The following is a 15,184-nucleotide window of genomic DNA, read 5'->3' as shown; positions in this document are numbered from 1 at the left end:
ATTTCAAATGTTGGAAGCTGCTTGGTCTCATCGTCAATAGATTGAATGTTAGGATCCTTGTGCAGATTCACTATTTCCTTCTCCCTTTGACATCGAGATAATGAACCTCCATAGTCTCCTTCCATTGGAGTTGAAAGTTGAAAACGAATGTGCGTAGAAATGAAGACTTGGAACGAAAACGTGTAGAGAATACGACATTGAGAATAAGAGTAGAGAAGATATGTATGAAAATAATAAAATTAACTCTCTATTTATAAAGTTTGGATGGTAATAGACATTAAATCATAACTATTGATCAAAAAACAATCAAATGATTTTAAACACAGAGACTTGCAGAAATAGCTACAATGATCGATCCCTTGTAATCAAAAGGTGTGTTTCGGGGGAAGATGAGTTTTCGGGAGACAATAGTGAAATCTCAAAGGTAAGAAGGCAGCAAAAATTTGTATTGTGCAGGCAAAATACAGGCGACAGACAATTATCAGTATCGGAAGCGATAGCCAGTTTCATACCTGATGACTACATCCAGAGAAATCAAAACCGCCAGCTTTTGCAAAAAGGTTATGAACATCTTTAACTTTGTAAATTTTCAAGATCCAACTGTAGTTTCATCTGGGATTGTTCACTGTCAGTATCGCGAGTAATGCCATCATGCGCACGGGCAAAGCCTCTTGGTTTGCTGATGTGAGCCATCACATGAAACTAAAGACTCTGTTTGAGTGTACAAGCATGCTCCTGGGTTCTGCAAGAACAATTCATACCTTGGTCATTGGGCTTTAACCTTCATGGTACTAGAACCTTGTCTGATACGATAAACATGAAAACAAATGCAAATTCAAGAAAAAATTATCGAAGACAAATAAGGGAAACATGTAAAATTGATCAGAAGGCATACTACGTGAAATCAGAAACAAACATCTCATGTTTATACTAGCTCTTCATTCAAATGCATGCATCACAAAGATCCACATGTAACAAGATCATTAGGTGAATATTCCCAGTCCCCAGGGTGTAGCACAGATGGGGAGTGCATGATTCTGTGACTAAAAGGTCCAGGGGTCGATCCCCGGAGTGTCACTGCCTGGGGTTAACGTCTCCGCCATGCACTTTCCACCTGTGTACCTGCATTTACCTCCCTCCATATCCGTGGGACCGACTCTAGGGGGGCCGCTGATGTGACGGTTCCACATTTTTTATTAGGTGAATATTCCCATAAGAAAACTTAATTTCGATAATTTCAGTTAAGAAAATCTAGTATGAAGAAACACATCATTCAAGGCGAAAATAAATTATTCTATACCATGTTCTTGGGTGCATCTTCAACAACTTCTGCAGGTTGATCTGACCCAATGCTTGCGAAACATCCACCCTTACAGTTCATATATTTCTGCAAACTGGTTAGAATCGAATAAAATACTGTTAGTATCTTTCTGAGCCTAACTATTTGATCATGATTGCTTAACGAATCAAAGAAGAACTGTGACAATTCGTGCTAAATACCATCCTAGGTAGAATGCTGAACCTTGACTTCGCCGAGAGATCTAACATTTAGTGACATGCTATCGAACACATCTAGTGACTGTCTAAATCTAATGGATCATTTGAAATCTGATAATGAGAAAGGCCTAAAAGCATTCACAAATTGGCAGTATTAGTAAAGATAGTGATATGCAGAATATATGGTTACGTTGCTTTTTATTGACTCCTATGTTCCTACAAGATTCAGTGACTTTTGACATCATTAATACCATCGAGACCAGAGATAAGAATAGAAGATGTACGAGCATATAATCGAGTTTCTCAAAAGAAAAAGACTTACATATCACATCTATTTAGAAGCAAAAGTCTGTTTGGAACACATGTTTTCCCTCTTGAACTGCAAACTGCATTACAAGATTCTCCGAGCCTATTTCCAAATAGATTTATGCATAACAAGTGTCATACTAAATGACAAGCATACACAGAAATCGAAGTACAATTACCTTCCGACAACAATGTCGATACCAGATAATCTTGCTTCAGAATTTGGCTCTGTGTTCCCTGATTTAAAGATTGCTTGTAAATCAATATGTGACAGCAATGATATCCTCGAAGCAAAAATGTTTTCTTTGTTGCAATATGATGTAATAAACAGATGTGTATCAGGATAAAGGTTTACTAGTACCTGTAGAATTTGATTGTAGTGAAAAACAGTGGTGGAACTCACTTGCATAGGCATTCTCATGAACCTAGACAGAAAGTCCACTGGATAAATACCGCAAGCCAAAGGCAGGATCATTGATTAACGTTCATCACTGAGTCACAGCCATCAGGTTGTTCATATGCATGACAACAATTCTACGCAATCTATAAATCTACTTCATGTCATGCTTGTGCTAGTCACTACACCAGCAAGGATAGATATCTATAGCCGATATTTGATATGATAACTTTCCGATCAAAAGCCAACCAGGAGAATCTAGAAGACCAAGATGTTTATGCCCACGATAAATATCTTTCCTTCAAGTTTTTTTAGACAACAAAGATTTTGTTAAAGCACAAAAAACTTACCTGATGAACATGTTTTATGGTAATAACCTTTTATAAATTCTTCTTATAAGTTTCATTTTTCATAGAGAATGTCATAGTCACCAATGAAATTGGTAGACATAGAAGAAGAAAAGGCTAGTGAGAGCATTACCACACTTGCAGAGTTATGACGGCATCTTCCAGCACAGAAATCAAACACACTAGAATAAGTTCCTAAAAGAGAGGAAGAACAAGAGAATGAACAAACAAGAAGAAATCTCTTCTCAACAAACCTACACAGTTTTACCTGATGTGATTGGTTTAGCAATTTTCACCTTCAAAGCCATAGCTTTTTCAGTCTGTAGAGAAAATGGGATGAATCAAACTTTCAAATTTTTTAAAAAAGGTCAGAAAACATTCAAAAGGTAGGAAGTAACCCTTGATGGATCTAAGCAGCATGATACACAGTACTCATATGAATTGCAACAATGTGAAACAAGGTTGCAGCCCCTGCAAATTGCAATATTGAGTTCAGAATGTGATTTATTTTGAGGACAGTTGATCATAGCATTATGAATACAGTTCAAAGAGAAAACTCACTGACAAGAAAATTGGTCCCCCTTAGAGGGACAGCACCGGGTCCATGAATTAACGGAAAGGGCAGTACATACATATCCTGCACAATTTCCAATGTTTAATTACTGAAGAAAAATCAATATCTCACTGAATCAACAACGTTGAGGATGAAACACTTGAAAGAATGACAGCTGAAAAGGATGAGAGCCTTGTACTAACATACCATAGGCATGAAGCAGCACCAAGAAACCAGAATTTAAAAAATGAAAAAAAAAATTCCAAAATCATACCATTATCATCTGATAATAAGTAACGCCCCTGGACAGTATTCCTGCAAACAGGATTCTCCACGAGACCGATATCCTTCCTAGGATGAGTTCCAAACAAAATCAGCATCTGGATTTCACTCTTATTCCACTACAGCTACGGGAATTTTACAAAATTGTGATGGAATATTCTAGTTGAAAGTATTTTGAACACAAAATTTAAACACTCTTGTTAATTTTCTTTACACAAATCTAAAGTTGAATGGAACTCCAAATAGAGGGCAGATAATGAAATATTATATACCAGACAAGCCAATAATGAAATGGTAGTTGTTAGAAGAAAGTGTTACTTTAAAAAGAATTATATTACACATTATCTCCATTGCTGGAAAGATTCTACATGGTACATTCTTGACATTATAAAAAAAAGAAACATTCTGCAGCCAAACTTGAAATCTCTTAGACAGGAGCACCATGACTTTTCCACCAAAATAAGAGCATTTTTGATGAATTATTTAACTTGGTCATTTTCATTAGTTCAATTTATGTCGTGTGTCGGTATTTCTACATAGAAAAATATGCACCATTTAGAAAGGAACTTTAGATTGCTGAATAAGACTAACTGATGGAAGGGGCAATTTTGCAACTAGCATTCTGTGAAGAAATCCTCCATATAGAACAGTTTCAAAAGAGATTCAACATGAGAGAATAACATACTTTATTTTTTTACTCAGATAGCACTGGAAACCTTAGGTTGCTCACTCTCTCAGATTTAGAACCCAGTTTGCTAGTATTTAATATAAGTCGGTTGAAAACAAGCGTATATAGAGGCAGTGAATCTGCTATAGCGTAATGGCTTGATCCAACAAATGTTCTAGAATAAGGTGGAAAACAAACAGCAACTGTAAATTAACCAAGTAGATCTCAAGCAGTTCTAAGACAACTATATAATAGCATATTATTATGCATAAAAAAGACGTTTTAACTCAAGAAACCTGAAAAAAAAAGGCACCTAAAGCCAAGTAAAATCTATGCTCGGTACCAAAATTGCCTATTCTAGAACCATAAATATAGGTAGGCAAGCTTTCCAATTCCTTCAAGCTCGTGTAACATGCCCAAAATTATGTTCACATCAAGAAAACAAAGACACGGAGTGACAATTCTTTTCATCAACACTGTCTGCCTCATCTATATCAACTTAATCTTCCATCTACCTGAGTAACGCAAAGATTCTCACGTGCCCTAGGTCTCCGAAATGACTAAAAATCGATTAAAAAAAACCCCCCAAAATCAATCTTTATAACAACCACAGAATACTAAGAGTCTTCAGGGTCAATTGGATCAATTAGATGAACACTCACCGAATCGCGCGGATTGAAGAAGGGAAGCTGAAGTCTAGGAGGATCCATAGCCATAGGCTCCAGTAGGGCGCATGACGAGCGAGATCGCAGCAGCGATTCCCCATCTTGCCGAGACGCCGAGATGTGTAGTCTAGATTTCGAGCAGAGAAATAGATCCGGTCCGCCGAGGGAAATTGGGCCTGATCTAGCCCAAGTTAAGCCGGACTCCGAACCATCTGTTATCATGTTTAGGACCTAATTTTGGGCCGGGCCGGGCCGAAGTAACCAGGACCAAATTGAAATTGACCATAATTAAAATAATAATTATAAAAATCCTTTTGCATGGACGTGGAGGTCACGTGCTAAAATGAGGGTTTAAAATGAAACGGTCTTTCGTCCCACTCGTTATCGCTTTTTTTTCGACCGTTGGGCTTACTCTCGCTCTCCGTCTTCAAAGAGAAAGCGGAATTAGGGTTTTCGCCATCGGCTCTCGTATTGCGACGAACTTTCTGGCAGGTAATCTCTGAGTATCCTGTCCCCTTTGGCGTCGATTTGTTCTTTCGGCGTCTAACTGATCATTGTGTCGTGTGGAGATTCGTGGAGTATCTTGTTCCTCTGTGATTTCTATCTTTTCGATGGCGTTCCTTTATCCGAGACCTTCTTGATCATACACTTGTTTCGAAATTTTGGTCTTTTTTTTTCGAACACCTTAGCCTGGTTTATACCAATTACCGATGGGTTTGGATCAGCGTGTAGCTTTGAGGAACGGCCTGAAAGATTAGTGTCAAATTGGTTTCCGTATCTTGACGCGCAAATCTTCTAAAGAAATTATGTTTTCCTCACTGATCTGGTGGAAAATCTGCTAATGGAGTTCTATTTGATCTCTTTTCATATCGTCTCATTTGGATTTTATACTTCAGATTTCATGTTTGTTCTCAGTGAATCATTGTTTAGGAGCTTTAAACCAGATCACCAATCGAGAATTCATAATTGCTTCCTTTTGGAATTAGATTGGAAAGGATGATGGGAAATTCATTAGCAGTTATGTTTTTTCTATCAAAATGAAGAATTGCAGTAACCTAATTTTCTCTCTTGATTTTGTTACTAAAGCTTGTTTTCTAACCTATTTATGTCCATAAGGGTGGTAGTCAGCGTTTACAATAGACAAGATTTCTGAGTTCTTTTGGGAATTTTTCTTGTGTTTGTTTGGTTGGAGAAACTGGTTTTTGTGCCCAGTTGCTTATTCTAAGTACAATTCTTTTGTTTAATTAAACTGCCAACTGAATTATTTTCATCTAAGTTTTACTCGTTCTAATTTGCCAAATGCCAATACAGAAATCTTGATTTTGAACAATGGCTCATCGACCACCTGTCGTCATTCAACACGAGAATCTTCACAGCCGTATAGGTAAAGCTTGAATATCTATTTAAAAGGTTTCGATCTGTGGAAACCACTATTTCTAACAAGAGATGCATCTTGCAGAGAAGGATGTTGCTCGTCCAAAGCCTACTAAGGCTGGTCAGCAAGCCAGAAAGGCACTGGGTGATCTTTCAAACACTGGTAAACCTCCAGTTTCTGGTCCATGGAAGGCCTCGTCTCTGAAGGACAAATCTGCCTCATCTCTGAAGGACAAGTCTTCAGTACTTGGTCGTCAGCCCATCAAATATGCTGCCAAGAGTTCTTTCCTTACCAATGAGGAAATGAGAAAATGCCATCAGTGGGCTAAAGAAGGAATCGAGCAGATGCACTTCTCAGGAAACAATATGCAAAAGCTACAAAAAGATACTGAAGAAGAGCGTATATCCTCTATCCATAAACGTTTTTGTTCCTAGAATTTCCAATAATTGTTTAGGTGCTAATTCTAGTTACTGGCAATTATGTCTCCGATAACCTTTCAACAGGTGTTAAAAAGAAAGTTCACAAGGTTATGGCTACCTTACATGAATGGTTAAATGATTCCTATGATCTTGGTTTGCGGGTGAAGGTATGTGGCTTGGGTTTGTTATTGAACAGTTCCTCGATCAACATCTAGTCAGTGCCTTTATTATAGTTATTTTACCAATATAGTCTAGATAATAGATGATGACTCCTTAAGGCCAAGAAATTTAGTGTAGTTTTGCAAGCATTAAAAGATTGAATTTTCTAAAATGAAGCCCAAATGTACTGATCATTTCTTCAACTTTGTTTTCTTGCTATCATATTGGTTGTCTTTGTGCTTTCACAATGGATAGAAATGACGAGTCTTCTGTTCTTAGGGATAATGACCCATAGACCTTTTGATGTTGGGCATAGCCACCAGAACATAAGCTTGTTTAGATCTAGTATGACTTGAAAAAATGGTGTCAGGGATTATTATTTGACATCTGACGATGCGGATGGATCAATCATTCACTTAAAGGAACAAACAACAAATGTTTATTTGTAACAAAAATACTGCTACATTCTTTAATGAGGCTGCGAATTGGACTCGTTGAATGCACAACATAGTTGGAGTATATCTCTTTAACCAAGTTAAATGTTATCTGGTGTACTGCCTGCCTCTATATCCCAGTTAAAGTTGTCTCTGCATTTCACATAAATGATTGAGAAATGCATATTTAAAACGTAAATAGGAACCCCGAACCACCCACTATTTCTTTTTTAATCCTTTAATACTGCAATCAGGCTTCCTCCAAATAAATCTACATCAATGCATTATCTTAACTGAAATTGGGATGTTGTTCGACATCTTACAGTTGTTTATGTGCTTTTGGGCAGGAAGCCCCTCTGGACAACGATGCAGGGAAGATGGAATTGGAGCCAGAGGTGCTTCCTTCGACCATCAAATCTGGTCCAAGTGTCAATTCCAAAGGTACTTTCTTAGAGTGGAATATGTTTTGTCCTTTGGAGCATATTTTCAACATGATTTTCCACACTGAAACACTTTCAATGTTTTCAGATTGCGAAGAAATTAATGGTCTTCTTGGTTCTGACTCTGAGAATGATCAACTCCCATTCTTTGGGAATTCCTCTGTGCTTGAGCTTGAGCTAAGTGAAGATTAACTAAACTTGCTGGTTGGGAAAGTTCCTCTTGCAATGAGCAATGCATTATCTTGCTTGCAGATAAAAAGACCTCTCCATGATTATTGTTTCTTAGATTTTATAATATCCGACTAAAAGCTTGTTCAAAAGTAGGGCGTGGTGTTTGTATTCTTGTGTATAACTTATCGTGCCATGTTGAAGATTCTGCATCATTCGATGCCTCCTAACAGAAGTAAATTCCCTAATTACATTCACCTCATCATTTTATGCAATGTCCATAGTTTTTTTTTCCGGATTAGATGAACTCAGTGGATGTTTCTTTTGCAAAAAGAAAAATCATTTCTTTTTGTTAAACTAACTTTGATGCTTGATTTATCAAGGGGTTGAAATTTTACCTTAGGAAGATACTAAAAGGATAGGCCAGTGGACGAAGGATCATATTGGGTCTATTGTACTTTATCTTATTCTGTATAACAAGAGACTATCTCTACAACTCGAACTTGTGACCACAAGGTCACATGGTAACAATTTTATCATTGTATCAAGACTCTCCGTCTATCTTAGGAAATACTAAATCAAAATAAATAGTTAGTCCATTTTAGCTTATCTACCTAATCTTATCACTTTAAATGTTATAAAATAACTTAGAAAGATAACACAAGGATAAATGATGATATCAAATGAGAAACAACTAATTTCAACTAACAAACAAACATGAATTTCTTCGATTTTGTTTTCTTACTATCATATTTGTTGCATCCTTGTGCTTTTCACACAGGATAGAAATGATGAGTCTTCTTATTCGAACACGAATGTTATAAATAATGTTTTAAAGACCTATTGATTCAACAGAATATCAGGAAATAGATATCCAAAACTCGTAATTTGGGGAAAGGAATGAAAGAAATATTCGTGGCGATCAAAATTGTCTAATATCAACTAAACTTTAAATAGTATCCAAACCCTATCGATGCAAAATATGAAAATAATTCTAATACAATGACAAAAATTGTTCGAAGTCTCCAAAAAACTTTAAATGATGTTTTTTGGGACCTGGACTGGTTACATTTGTAATAAATGTAGATCTTTAAATGAACTTTGATTTGATATTTATATATCCCGTGGTCAATCTGAGTCAAAAGTTATGCTATCTCAAAGTATAGAGTAGTAGGATCACATAATTGTACCAATCTCATTGATCCTATATGATCCTAGCAGCACTTCTGTGTAATCTTGCTCTGATTCCACTACAAAACTCAATCATAGATCGATTCAGTGCTTCCGGATCGTAGGATAATATGATCCTAAGATTCATATTGCAATTTTGCAAACAATGATGTTGGCCGCTTATTTATCCTAGTAACCCAAACCACCAACTAGTTATTTTTTAGTCCTTTAATACTGCAATCAGGCTTCCTCTAAAAAAATCTACATCAATGCATTGTTCTTAACTGAGATTGGGGGCCGGTTCATCTAGGACTAACTGAGTTTATCATTGTTTAACTCAGATTGGGTTGTTATTTGACATCTTAGAGTTGTTTATGTGCTTTTAGGTAGGAGGTCACATGCAGGGAAAATGGAATTGTGGCTAGAGGTGTTTCCTTCCACCTTCAAGCTGCTCCATATGTTAATTCCAAAGGTACTTTCTCAGAGACAGTGGAATACTTTCACACAGTTTGTCCCACATCTAAATTTTTTCACTCTCCTTTGATTCCGCTGTGCTAGAGAGCTTAAGCTAAGAGAAGATTAATTGAATTTGTTGGTTGGGAAAGTTCCTCTTGCACTGAATACTGTCATCTTGCTTGCATAACAAAACACTTCTCCATGCATGCTTCTTGTTGTTTTTTAATTGTCCCCGGGATATGGTGCCGTTGTATAAGATATTCAAGTTGTTACCTAGGTATCCACGATTTGAATCTCAATTATGACGTATTTGTAGGAATCTTTTCTTCAAATGGGGGGCACAATCAAAGGATGATGGGCTTTTGGACTGGTCGCCGCGTGTGCTTCCCAATTTATCCTTGTGGCCGGTGGAAAATTTTTGTGGGGCTGGGATGGTCACTCTAGGTATAGTCAATGAGACTAATTGGGGTTATCAATTTTTTTTATTGTTGTTTTTTAGTTTCTATGGTTGGATTTTATCTCGGTGAACTTACATGTTATTTTATGCCATGAAGTAATCTAATTAAGGTTAATTATGGTTTATGTTATTGGATGCGAGTTTATGTGTGTAGAATCTGTTAACCCGTTCCGCTATTATTAATGGTCTAATAATAAAATTGGGTTCAATGCTATAAATAGGGTGTGGTCCCTGTATGATCTGGTAATTCATCTCTACGAAAGATCTGCGCCTATTACTCTTCACAGGATCATCAAATTATATGAATAACACAAAGACAATGATAATTATGTGACATGTTATTCGTGAAGTTTTAGAATTCATCAAATTAAATTATCTTTTCTATAAAAGATCATATGTTGACCCAGATGTCTTACATGACTAGCACCACAACTATATGTATAGAGGTTAATCATAAATAGATTAAGCCAACACATGATCTTATTTTTACCGGCGACCGTTGTTCATTTCTACTAATCTACCGTATGATGGTGACCAACTCGACTAAGCCCTAGAGGCACAAAATTAAATTTACAAACTTAATAAAGGATTTCAGCATTAGATTTCAACCCCATTGTCTATTTACACTAACAATTTGGGAAGATTAGAGATAAAAAAATTAGTAATCTCGATATCCTTAGCACTGTCTGCATTTAGCTTAGACACTTAACCTTAACCCATCTTTTTTAAAAATATTATTAAATAACTTAGAAGGATAATACAAAATGATAAATAAACAAACACATATCCTGATATCAAATGAGAGACCACTAAACGATAATGAACATGATTTTAAATATAATATCATTTTCTATTTAACCAAACATGAATATTCTCCATTTTCTGGGAATCAAACTGTTATAACAATATTCTAATTTGGGAATAAAACTTAACAAATGCTGTTTTATGTTTCCCCCCTTTTTTGTTTAATTTTCCATCTAAGAAGAATAAATGAAGTCATGCATCTATTTTTCAAAATCTTAGGACGTTGTTTAAAAAATAAACGTAAGTTTAGGGGGTAAAATAAACTTTTCCTAAACGGTGGGAAAATGTGTTTCCTTGATTCCTTCCCTGGACGGTGACTGGATCCCGGCCCACTAGTCACGCTCGCGGCTTGAAGAGGTGACGATATCTCACGCTTTCTGCGTTCCTTCCGCCTGGACCTCTTCTTCTTCCCCCCGCACAGGTTAGTTCGCAGCCAACCGTAGATCCGATAACGAGTAGAGATTGGGAGGAAGGATGGGATCGGAGACGCGGGAGATCGACGCGTTGAGGTTGGCGGTGCCGTTGGGGGGCGACGGCGATGTCCTACACCTTGCGGCGGATGCCGGAAGGACCGTCGGCCTCGTCCTAGTCGACATCGTCAACGGCTTCTGCACCGTCGGCGCTGGAAATCTCGTGAGTCTCCTCCCTTCGCTCGATTTCCTTTCTGGGTTCGATCGATTTCGGTATTTCTCGCAAAAGCGCTGCGACCTCTCTCCCTTTTTCTTCTTCTTGGTGAAGTTTGGATCTAGTATTTTTTTTCCTCTTTTCGTGAAGTTTTTTCTGTCCTTCATTTTTCGTTTCTGCTTCACTAGTTTTCGTTTGATACAAAGAGACATATTTCTCAGATCTCTCCTTAAGCTTTCTTTGGTTTTGATTCCCGATATTCTTTCGTGAAAGTTGCTGAGGTTGTTTTCTTATACTTGCTTTAGATTTCAATTTCATCTTTTGTTCAATCAAGTGGTGTTTTGTCCTTTTTCAATCTGTCGTGTTCTTCTGAAGTATGAAAACATGACTTTCAACATCTGATACCAAGAATTTTGTTGTTTTTTTTCTCTCTAAGATTGCTGTAAGACTACAAATTTATGGTCAATTTTGAGTTTTTTTTCATAAACATGATGTGCTAATATGTTTTCAGGTGGGATTTTATAAACCAAATGGTAGTTAAATCTTTGAATTCCTAATTGTTAGATACTTTTTTGTTGGCTGAAGAATCATTCTGAATAGCTTTTATCCGAATTTGCAAATAAGGCTCCAACCGAGCCTAATGAACAGATAGAAACTATGGTGGAGGAGGCTGCTAAATTAGCCAAGATCTTCTCCGATCGAAACTGGCCTATCTTTGCTTTCCTCGACACACATTACCCCGATAAGCCTGAGCCTCCTTATCCACCTCATTGTATAATCGGTTCGGGCGAAGAAAACTTAGTCCCTGGTATAACTCTGTACCTTTACCCTCTCTGAATAGATTGTGCCAAAGATGGCTGTTAGGTCTATACTCAATTTTATGAATTCCTGAAGCTCTCGAGTGGCTGGAGAAGAGCCCAAATCTCACTGCGAGACGGAAAGATTGCATCAATGGATTCATTGGCTCAATAGAGAAGGATGGGTCCAATGTGTTCTCAAATTGGGTGAAAAAATACGAGATAAAAACTGTGAGTGAGCTCTATAAAACTCTTTGTGTAGGAGGAAGTTTACTTCTGGTTTCGATCATATTTCTTGTGAATTTCTCTGCAGGTTTTGGTGGTAGGGATATGCACAGACGTCTGTGTGTTAGACTTCGTATGCGGCACGCTCTCTGCTAGAAATATAGGTCTCGTTCCGCCATTAGAAGATGTTGTGGTGTATTCAAAAGGCTGCGCAACATATGATCTTCCAGTTCAAGTTGCAAGAAATATGGGTGCTTTGGCCCATCCCCAGGTTTTAACTCTTACATTTGGACTTTAAACGCACACAAGTAAATAAAGGATAATTTCTTTTTGATTTCTTGAGAAACAAAATATTCCATGACATTAGTAAATAAAATCTTTGGCTCATGTTTAGGAAAATCTTGAATGATGACGACTGCCACTAATGCATTGCAGTCCATTCTTTTTATCAATCACTGAAGTACTATGGCCTACCATGAGAGAATAGTTTAAAAGGAATCTTCTACTTTTTCTGTCCTAGTCATTTGCTCATTACTTCCTAAGGATGGGGATTGGACTAAGACCTTAAAAAATTGTTCCCACCATGAAACCATGACAGAGACGACTTGAAGAACGCCGCACCACACCTTAAGTTTTACAAGCTGGGCCCCATGATGCAATAGCTTTAGGCTACCCGTTTTTTATTGAACCGCACAAGTAAAATTTTAAAATTATCAAATTGCGTCAGATAGTTTCGAAATGACTAAATCATGTATTCATTTCTCGTTGTACCCTTAATCAGTTTTGAAATGACTAAATCATGTATTCATTTCTCGTTGTACCCTTAATCAGTCGACTAGTGTTAAAAATCAGTTGAATCGATTTCTATTTAAAAATCAGTTGAATCGATTTCTATTTAAAAATCAGTCGAATGATTTTTTTTATCAGTCGAATCAATTTATGTGTGTACCAAATTTTCAAATTTTTGAACAAATCAGTCGATTGATTTGCTTTTTATCAACAATGTTGTTATATCAAAGTCGATTTTAGGTAAAACTGGTTGATAGATCAAACAATTTTGGATTGACATGAAATTAGTTCTTATGTGTTCATCTAGTTCTCTTGATTTTATTCATCCCCTCAAACATTAATTTGACTCATATATTAAGAACAGTGATTTTTTTAATATAAATTAAAGTTTGAGGACATAGATATAATCAGGAGAACTAGACGAACATATATGAATTAGTTTTATGTCAATCCGAAATTGTTTGGTCCATCAACCCAAAATCGGCTAATGGACCAAATAATTTTGGATTGACATGAAACTAGCTCCTATGTGTTCGTCTATTTCTCTTAATTGTATTCACATCATCAAACTTCAATTTGACCCAATATATTCAGAGCAATAATTTTTTGAACATAAATATATTCGAAAAATCTGATTTATGTTCAAAAAAATCATCGATCTTAATATATTGAGTCAAATTAATGTTTGAGGATATGAATATAATAAGAAAAACTAACTGAACACATAAGAACTAGTTTATAAAAAAAAATCAACTTACTGATTTAAAAAAAAAATCGATTTGACTGATTTTTAACACCAGTCTATTGATTAAGGGTAAAATGGAAGTGGGTATGTGATTTGATCTTTTGAAACTATCTTATGCGATTTGATAATTTTAAACTTACGTGGTTAGGTAAAAAAACTGCTATGCTATTAAATATTTTGAAATCTCATCTTGTTCTACCCTTCCTTTGTTTTTTTATATATAGTTAGTTTAGTTCCACAAAGCAGCTTTGAATTGATGCAACAAGTCACGAGTTTGGTGAGTGAAGTAAGATGGAAAACTTTGAACTTTGACCGGGAATTAATGTAGAAAAGTTATAGATAGGCTTCAGTGAATGAATTATTATCAGTTGGGCTTAAAGTTTCTAGGCCAATTGTCTCAAAGAAATTGTTAAACAGTCTTAAATGAAACTAACTCACCTTTGATCGATTCCTTAGGATCTTTTTCATCATATGGGACTTTACATGGCCAAGTCGCGCGGAGCGAGGATTGTTCATGACGTGTCTTTCGGTTCATAGAATGATGGAAGTATCCTGGCATCCCCAAATAAGTAAATCCTGGCAAGGATGGTCCTAAGGTCTTAATAAACATGCCGTTTACTAATTGTGTTGATGGTTGCTTGCTGTACTATCAACTGACATGTTTTGTGCCATGGTTGGTGGCTCTGTCATCCACCTACCTTTGTAAATTATAGGACACTTTTTAAAGTCAATACTATCATCCATGCTTACAAGCTTAGTTTTTTCATTTGGGCGAATACATCAAATAGTATCATTTTTATTTCAATTTTGATTTTTTTTAAGTCTACCATTAATCTATTTTATCACAATGGTTAAATTATATGCTAAAATCTGTAATTGGATATTTAATTTTTATTAAAATGGTAATGTAATACATTCACATGGATATTATCATGTATGTAAATTACTGTTGTTTTGATGTTACATGAATTAAATCAGTTGTTTTGATTATGTTTTAGTTCACTGGTTTCAATTTGCAAATGAGAATTAAGTTAGCTAAATTGATTTCATCCATACAAATATCTAAAATAATAATTTGCAGCTATCATTAATATGGAGATCAAATTGTCAGTTAATAGATGATGTTAAAATGTTAGATTTTGATATTAAATTTGAATGTTGTGTTACATTAATGTGAGTTGTGTTGGATTAATGTATTAGTATTAAATTTGAATGTTGTGTTACATTAAATGAGAGTTTGTGTTAGATTAATGCATTAGACTTTTTATTAATGATATCACTCTTTAAAACATGAGACAAGTAGTAAATATGAGAGTGGTTCTGTATGTTACCTAGTAGGCGAATAAGGAGAAAGATTGTCTATTTCCAGGATTAGCAAGTGAAAACCTGTATTTTTTTTTTAAATTCA

At 36.0% G+C, this 15,184-nt stretch overlaps 3 protein-coding genes across 6 annotated transcripts; 2 read left to right on the top strand and 1 right to left on the bottom strand.

Annotated features, from left to right (window-relative positions):
- Positions 1 to 330: 330 nt before the first annotated feature.
- Positions 331 to 4,839, bottom strand: LOC122041250. Of its 4 annotated transcripts, none has more exons than XR_006128939.1 (11): positions 4,712 to 4,839; positions 3,375 to 3,451; positions 3,109 to 3,184; positions 2,946 to 3,018; positions 2,816 to 2,867; positions 2,681 to 2,742; positions 2,165 to 2,228; positions 1,983 to 2,040; positions 1,501 to 1,906; positions 1,301 to 1,394; positions 331 to 803 (listed from the first exon to the last, which is right to left on the bottom strand). XR_006128939.1 is itself a non-coding variant. In XM_042600880.1 (11 exons), exons 1-11 carry the CDS (start codon positions 4,813 to 4,815, stop codon positions 792 to 794), a joined length of 759 nt encoding a protein of 252 aa, XP_042456814.1. In that variant the 5' UTR covers positions 4,816 to 4,839; the 3' UTR covers positions 331 to 791. The 4 variants fall into 4 exon arrangements, 2 of the variants coding, with proteins under 2 accessions (XP_042456814.1, XP_042456813.1); XR_006128938.1 differs by having other exon boundaries at positions 331 to 742; XM_042600880.1 differs by having other exon boundaries at positions 1,820 to 1,906.
- Positions 4,840 to 5,080: 241 nt separating this feature from the next.
- LOC122039718 lies at positions 5,081 to 7,966 on the top strand. The gene is made up of 6 exons (XM_042599186.1): positions 5,081 to 5,206; positions 6,026 to 6,098; positions 6,174 to 6,488; positions 6,593 to 6,675; positions 7,449 to 7,542; positions 7,630 to 7,966. The coding sequence occupies exons 2-6, from the start codon at positions 6,044 to 6,046 to the stop codon at positions 7,731 to 7,733; spliced, it is 651 nt and encodes a 216-aa protein (XP_042455120.1). The 5' UTR covers positions 5,081 to 5,206; positions 6,026 to 6,043; the 3' UTR covers positions 7,734 to 7,966.
- Positions 7,967 to 10,939: 2,973 nt separating this feature from the next.
- Positions 10,940 to 14,542, top strand: LOC122041249 (nicotinamidase 1-like). The gene is made up of 5 exons (XM_042600878.1): positions 10,940 to 11,229; positions 11,845 to 12,028; positions 12,115 to 12,248; positions 12,331 to 12,513; positions 14,233 to 14,542. Exons 1-5 carry the CDS (start codon positions 11,071 to 11,073, stop codon positions 14,311 to 14,313), a joined length of 741 nt encoding a protein of 246 aa, XP_042456812.1. The 5' UTR covers positions 10,940 to 11,070; the 3' UTR covers positions 14,314 to 14,542.
- The last annotated feature ends 642 nt before the right edge of the window (positions 14,543 to 15,184 follow it).

The sequence above is a fragment of the Zingiber officinale genome, chromosome 2A (assembly GCF_018446385.1).
Source record: "Zingiber officinale cultivar Zhangliang chromosome 2A, Zo_v1.1, whole genome shotgun sequence".
Lineage (NCBI taxonomy): Eukaryota > Viridiplantae > Streptophyta > Magnoliopsida > Zingiberales > Zingiberaceae > Zingiber > Zingiber officinale.
Note: the sequence above shows the minus strand (reverse complement) of the source record. Positions and strands in the feature narration are given on the sequence as shown.

Bases quoted from the DNA above. Each gene is read 5' to 3' on its own strand.
- LOC122041250 (XM_042600879.1), bottom strand. From the start codon at position 4,815: ATGGGGAATCGCTGCTGCGATCTCGCTCGTCATGCGCCCTACTGGAGC. The intron at 3,019-3,108 runs GTGAGTTTTCTC...TGCAATTTGCAG, and splicing joins GGGGACCAATTTTCTTGTCA to GGGCTGCAACCTTGTTTCAC. The intron at 2,041-2,164 runs GTACTAGTAAAC...TCTTTAAATCAG, and splicing joins ACTACAATCAAATTCTACAG to GGAACACAGAGCCAAATTCT.
- LOC122039718 (XM_042599186.1), top strand. From the start codon at position 6,044: ATGGCTCATCGACCACCTGTCGTCATTCAACACGAGAATCTTCACAGC. The intron at 6,099-6,173 runs GTAAAGCTTGAA...TGCATCTTGCAG, and splicing joins GAATCTTCACAGCCGTATAG to AGAAGGATGTTGCTCGTCCA. The intron at 6,676-7,448 runs GTATGTGGCTTG...GCTTTTGGGCAG, and splicing joins ATCTTGGTTTGCGGGTGAAG to GAAGCCCCTCTGGACAACGA.
- LOC122041249 (XM_042600878.1), top strand. From the start codon at position 11,071: ATGGGATCGGAGACGCGGGAGATCGACGCGTTGAGGTTGGCGGTGCCG. The intron at 12,249-12,330 runs GTGAGTGAGCTC...ATTTCTCTGCAG, and splicing joins AAAAATACGAGATAAAAACT to GTTTTGGTGGTAGGGATATG. The intron at 12,514-14,232 runs GTTTTAACTCTT...TCGATTCCTTAG, and splicing joins GTGCTTTGGCCCATCCCCAG to GATCTTTTTCATCATATGGG.